General features: G+C 34.9%; 2 protein-coding genes across 2 annotated transcripts; both read left to right on the plus strand.

The window, feature by feature from the left end:
• Positions 1-4,182: 4,182 nt before the first annotated feature.
• On the plus strand, positions 4,183-5,106 carry LOC132167953 (uncharacterized). Its single transcript, XM_059579009.1, has one exon. The coding sequence runs from the start codon at positions 4,183-4,185 to the stop codon at positions 5,104-5,106; it is 924 nt and encodes a 307-aa protein (XP_059434992.1).
• A 185-nt stretch (positions 5,107-5,291) lies between these two features.
• Positions 5,292-5,952, plus strand: LOC132167963 (uncharacterized). The gene is made up of 3 exons (XM_059579021.1): positions 5,292-5,613; positions 5,732-5,803; positions 5,933-5,952. The coding sequence occupies exons 1-3, from the start codon at positions 5,292-5,294 to the stop codon at positions 5,941-5,943; spliced, it is 405 nt and encodes a 134-aa protein (XP_059435004.1). The 3' UTR covers positions 5,944-5,952.
• The last annotated feature ends 704 nt before the right edge of the window (positions 5,953-6,656 follow it).

Consider the following 6,656-nt stretch of genomic DNA (forward strand, 5'->3'; position numbering starts at 1 on the left):
AATTCATTGGGCGGAAATGATAATTACCCATAAAATTTACAAATTAATTTTTTATTTTTTATTTTTATTTAATTTTTAATTTTTAAATATGGGTTGGTTGCCGGTTGGTAGCCACCCCCTTTGGGGGAAGGGGTGGCCAAGGAGCCACCCTGGTGTCTATTTCTGTCCAGCCACCCACTCCCCCGCCCTCATCATTTTTTTTAATATTAAAAATAATTTATATATTTAATATATTTATTTACTTTTAAATAAGAATGACATGTATCATCATTCTATTGGTGATGACGTGATACACTAAGGGCATCTCAAGCAGTGTAGCTAAAATTGAGATATTAGCTATACATTTAGCTATTTTTGCCATTTTTTTTGCTCCAACAGAATAACTTCATATTAGCTATTATACCTTAACTAATATAGTGAATAGTTTCATATTGCTATTCACTGTAGCACACTAGATTGTTGAATATATATAATATTATTTCCACATTATTTTATCTCTCTTCTCTCTCTCCCTCAACGTTTCTCTCTCTTCTCTCTTCTCTCCCCCCTCAACGTTTCTCTCTCTTCTCTGTTCATGAATTTATGACACAAATTCAAATATTTTGAATCACTAAAAACTTCCTAAAAAAAATTGCGAGGGGTTTTAAGGTTGGGGAATAGGCGGGTCATGGGAGAATTTGGGTTTGTTGAGAGGGAAGGAGTGAGAGAGAGAGACCTAGGAAAAATTGAAAAAATAAAATAAATAAGATTAAAAGTATAAATTTTTTTTTAAAAATAGAGAATGAAGAATATAAAAGTCTATTAGAGTTGAGGTACATTAAAATTGAGTATAGCTAAAATAGAGAATTGTGCTTTTTGACTAGGTAGAATACCTCTTACTGCTGTAGATGCTCTAATGGAATCCGTTAGCTATTTTGACAGAATTTAATTAATTACAAGAATTAAATTATTATTGTGGCCTATCCCGATAATTTTTGAATTAGTATTATTTTTGTTTTTATATCACATAGATGAATTTTTAATTTAGACAACCACATTAACTGATTTTGCATTTATATATTTTTTAGTTTAAGTCTCTTTTAAATGTTTTTTAATTTTTAGTATTTACTTTTTATTTTTATAAATAAATTTATAAGCTAGTGTTTTCTAATTTTAATAAATTTATAAGTGTTTTTAAATTTTAATACATTTATATTTTTTTGTTTTTGTGAGCGGGAACATAATTATGATTCCTCAGCTCCCGCTCTCCCTCAATATATATTTTTCCTAACCTCTCCCCGCGCGCCCCGCCAGTCCCCCCCCCTCTCTCTGCATCAGGATAGATATATATATATATATACGTGATATATATTTTCAATCCCTAGCCTCTCCCCTCTCCCTCAATATATATCGCTTCATATCTCTCTCTACTGCGCCAGTCTCCAAATCTCAATCTCGATTTTCCTATCTCTCTCCGGCGCCCAGTGACCCGCACGGTTGGCCAACCCACCGGCCTTCTTCTCCAGTCGAAACCAGCCGGCCTCTCTCTACGTTCCTGTACTGGTGAGTCTCTCTCTGTCTCTGTCTCTGTTTTTCTTTGATTCTGTTGTCTCTTTAAGTTGTTAATTTGGGATTCTAATAGTTAGATTTTTGATTTATTATGATTTTTAGGAGAATTAGGGATTTTAAATTCAGCAAAGTTTTCTCTGCTTTTAGGGTGTAGTTGGTTTATTCGGTTAAGTATAAGTTCAAGTTGCTGGTCATCACAAGTTTCCAACACTTTCTGTACAACATAGTTTGCAAACTGATCTTTCATCATCGCCTAGAAAAGAAGAATGGGTCAGAAAAGTTCACGTAACCATGAAACCAGGGTGAAAAAACATTAGCAAATGAACTACCTTGCAGACACAGAGAACGGCCAAAAACTGTACAGTTAGGAAACCTTATGAACTGCTGATCTAAAAATTTAAATACCCAATTCACTTGAAAAAAAAATTAGGCATAACTACAAGAACACTTGAGATGAAGCTTTGGTGATGCCAAGAGACAAACACTATATTTACAGAAACCTTCAATAATCTAAGGTTCACAATTCCAATTGGCATGTTCGGCCCCATAAATCAGAAAATATCTGTTGAAATACAGGGGTATCCCAAACTAACAATGTACACCATGGAATAATGAGAGGCGTGGAAGGGCAGGGTTCTGATACTGACCTATTCTATTTAAAAGAATAATAAGAGAGATAGGATGGGGTTCTGATACCAGCCTATTCTATTTCAAATATTAATACGAGAGCTTTATTTAAAAGAACTTAATTCACCTTGACAAATATATGTAACAAAAAGCTTGAACAGGCTTTGTCATATTTAATGATAGGTAGGACTTGGACAATTAACAAACCTGAAGGGGCTCATTTTCATCAGTGGAACCAAGCATCTCATTAACCAGGGCCTGGCGTTCTGTTGGAGTTCCAAAACTTAAACATTTTTCTATAACATTGGAGGCAAACTTCTGCTGGCTCATCTGAACTATCTGACCAGTTAATTTAGTTGCTTTTGTAATTGATGTAGGATGCATTCATTACAAGGGTCAATCATGTTTGAATCTTTTAGCTTTTCTATCCTAAAAGATCCTTATATCTTACTGAATGGGCTGAGAACAGTTTATGAATGATTTATTTAGTTATTAAGTATAATGCAGCCTCTATGTTATCTATAGTTGCTATACTAACTAAAGCCCTGTAAATCCTAACGATTTTGGTTTTTTATTTCTCACTCTGTATTCCAAATATTTGTTGCTTGTGTTTGCATTTGGTTCTTCGTTGATTATATATGTTTTGCATTTGGCAATTTATGCCATGCAAGTGCTTTTTGAGCTGGAATTTATTCTTATGGCCAATGAAAGTGTGCAAGTCTGCTCATTGTTCAATAGATTTTCTTTTGCTTATTTCTTTAGATTTTATTTTATTTTATTGTGCGCAAGCCTTCTTTCATTTTAAGCTGAAAAACATATATGTACATGCAAATCACAATAATTCTGAACATGTACTGGTAGGTTGGTTTTTGCAGAACTTCTTTTAAAATTGTCTTTGTTATATGTTTGAATTGGTTTTGTATTATTCAATATTGCTTTCTCTGCATTATTGATTAACTCAAGTATTTGTGCTGTGATGTAGGGTGTATGCTTAGATATATTTATTTATTCCTCAAGTTTTATGATATTGAGCTGCATTGCCTAGGTATGTGATCTTTACATGTCATTAGCTGAAATAAAGTTCTTTATGATAACCGAATCATGTGCTATATTCATGACATATCATGTTTGACAATGATATTGCATACGTTTGGGAGTTTCTTGTTAATAGCTTTTATATAAGTATTGGTACTGATCATTGCACTTTTTAGTGTAATTGTTTTTCTCATACTTAAATAGTTGCCTTATTTGACTTTCAGATTCTCATCCTTATATATCTTTCATTCCATCTATTGAAACAACATTATTTGAAATCTTTGGAACCATGGATTAAGTTGGTCTTTAGACATCGCTTGGCCATTAACAGGGGTGGACCTACACTTACAACACTTGGGGGGTCCTTGGCAAGCCCAAAGAATATCAAATTCCTTATAAGAGTGCTATTTTTTATGTTAGGGCCCCGGCAATATGACTTTATGTCCCTGGCAATATGACTTTTTTTTCCCTTTCCTTTCTATTCTAATATTATGTCAATTTTATTTGTTTATTTAAAAAAAAGGGGGAACTTCACTTACCCCCCTCTACTTTCGCGCTTTTTGCAGACACTCCCCCATTGTTTAAAACTTCTCACTTTGGTGTATCCAACTTTCGTTTCCATTCACTTTGCCCCTTTCGTTAGGATTTTCTGTTAAATCCTAACGGAAAAGGTGGAAAATTACAATCGTGCCCTTATTTTTTATTAAAAAATAATTTTTTTTTTTAAAAAAATTTAGGGGTAGAAAGGTCAAAAGTTAGCGGTAGGGGGGTATTTGAAAGGAAACGAAAGTTTGATGCACCAAAGTAAGAGGTTTTGAACAATAGGGGGTGTCTGCAAAAAGCACGAAAGTATAGGGGGGGTAAGTGAAGTTTCCCCTAAAAAAAAAAACTAAAAATGTTCCTCTAATAAAAAAAATTTAATACCTCGATCTATCATTATAACTTATAAATCTTTTATAATGTAGTCACGCTATGGACAAGAGTTGGATGGCAAAGTTTAGGGGTTCCGTTGAGTATATGAATGGAGCCAAATCATTTGTAGAATTTGCAGTTAGCAAGTCTACAAATAAGGAGTACATAATCTTCCCATGTAAGAAGTGTAAATTCAACAAGAGTCTTAGTCCAGAGTTGGTTTACACACATTTAACTGATGGAACAGGAATTATACCTGGTTACACCGAATGGGTGCTCCATGGAGAAAGGATGTGTGATCTTGTTACTCAAAGAGAACCAACAGTTAAAGGATCTTCTTCAACCCCCGTACCTGACGAGTCGAGAACTATGAATGCCATGCTCCGTGATGTTTTTGGCATGCACCCGTCAATAACAGACGAATTTACTGGTCACATGGAAGCGCAACCTAATGTTGTAGAGTCAGTGCAGGATGCAGTTGATGATGAGAGTGCGAGAAAATACTACAACTTGCGTATGGAATCAGAAAAGCCACTACATGATAAAACCAAACATAGCAAGCTAGGTGCTATTATACATCTATATAATTTAAAGTGTATGGGTGGAATTAGTAACACTATATTCACATCGTTGCTTGAGTTCATCAATCAGTTGCTTCCGACGGATGGTGAAGCCTTGCCAAAAAATACATATGAGGCCAAAAAGTTTTTGAGGGACTTGGGTCTTGGATATGAGAAGATTTTAGCTTGTCGAAATAATTGTATGTTATTTTGGAAGGATACTGAGCATTTAGATTTGTGTACAAAATGTGGATTATCAAAGTGGAAGGACGATATTAGAGATGGGCAATCTCGACCATCTAAAAGACGGCCCATTAAGGTGTTGCGATGGTTTCCACTAATACCACGCTTGCAAAGGTTGTTTATGTCGCAGCACACCGCTATCCATATGAGATGGCACGCTGATGGGCGCACAAAAGACTGAGTGTTGAGGCATCCGGCGGACGGTGAAGCATGGAAGTCATTTGATGAGAAATACCCAGAATTTGCATCAGATCCACGCAATGTAAGGCTTGGACTAACATCAGATGGATTTAATCCATTCGGTAACATGAACTCAACCCACAGGGATCAATAAATTGGGCAACTGACGACGCTTATGCCAAGGTCATGGAGAATGCAAAATATACTGGTCGTTTACGAGGAATGGGACCTGGGCATCTACCAGTCAAAAGCAGCACACATGCAAATAAATCATCGATCTCAGCTGCACAAGTCCCCGCATTACTTGAGCGCATAAATGAACAAAAGCAACAGATTTCCAAACAAAACGAACAGATTGCCATGTTAACATCTGCCTATGTCGACGTCAAGAAATTTATGGAAAATTGTTTTGCGAGCCAAAGAACGAGCAACATAAACATGTGTACTCCACATGACACCGAGTGTCCCGGTGTTGTGAGAGCAGGATCATCAGTCGGTAATCGACCGGGTAATTAATTAACCTTAATTACATTATATTAGTTATATTTACATTTTCATGATTAAAAATGTTACTAAAGAACATATATATGATTGCATAATATACATTTGCATTTATTTATATATAGGTGAGAATGAATTAACAAATGAAGATGAGCATGCAGCTGATGCAGAAGGCGACCATTGTGGATCATCACAAAGTATGTGTAGTAGATCTTCATATCTTAGTCACTTGTAATATAATCTAATTATATATAGGTTTGCACTTTTAAAATAGTTAGATATAGGTTTGTAATTTAATTTTTTTTTTTTTGTTTTATCATTTACAGGTAATCGTTAAGTGACGTACGTATACTTGACCTTTTAGGTTGGGTATGTATTTGACACCAAATGCTAAGCGAACTCGTTGATATATTTTATTTCATATGCAATATACAATTTTTGTACACTCTTTTAAGAGGTGGTACACTTTATGTTTATGATATCGTTTTGGATATTTTATTTCATATGTATGGTACAATTTTTGTTAACTCTTTAAGATGTGGTACACTTTGTGTTTATAATATCATCATTTTGAATTTAGATGTCTTATGAGATACAAGATTGTATATATGGATTAGATATGTATTGTGAGATATATATATATATAAGATTGTATGAGATTGATGAATGGAGAAAATATTTATGGATTAATCTAATATTTATGGAGAAAATACGCAATACAATATTGTATTGCGTATTGTATATCAGGAGAAAATAAAAAATATATATGGATTGCATGGGAAAAATATTTTTTCTATATATTAATTATTGGATGCGTTTCGCACCATGCAAGCGCTCCCATATAGAAACAGGGGCGCTTTACACGCAAGCGCCCCTTTTTATGAAAGGGGGCACTTGCACACCTGAGCGCCCCCTTTTTAGAATGAGGGCGCTTCCTAGGCAAGCGCCCCCTTTTAAAAAAGGAGGCGCTTCCTAGGCAATCGATCCCTTTTAAAAAAGGGGGCGCTTGCCTAGGAAGCGCCTTCATTTTCAAAAGGGGGCGCTTGATTA

This window comes from Corylus avellana, chromosome ca1, assembly GCF_901000735.1.
Source record: "Corylus avellana chromosome ca1, CavTom2PMs-1.0".
Lineage (NCBI taxonomy): Eukaryota > Viridiplantae > Streptophyta > Magnoliopsida > Fagales > Betulaceae > Corylus > Corylus avellana.

Coding starts and splice junctions, on each gene's coding strand:
- LOC132167953 (XM_059579009.1), top strand. CDS start 4,183: ATGGACAAGAGTTGGATGGCAAAGTTTAGGGGTTCCGTTGAGTATATG.
- LOC132167963 (XM_059579021.1), top strand. CDS start 5,292: ATGGAGAATGCAAAATATACTGGTCGTTTACGAGGAATGGGACCTGGG. Junction 5,614..5,731: donor ATCAGTCGGTAATCGACCGG/GTAATTAATTAA, acceptor ATTTATATATAG/GTGAGAATGAATTAACAAAT.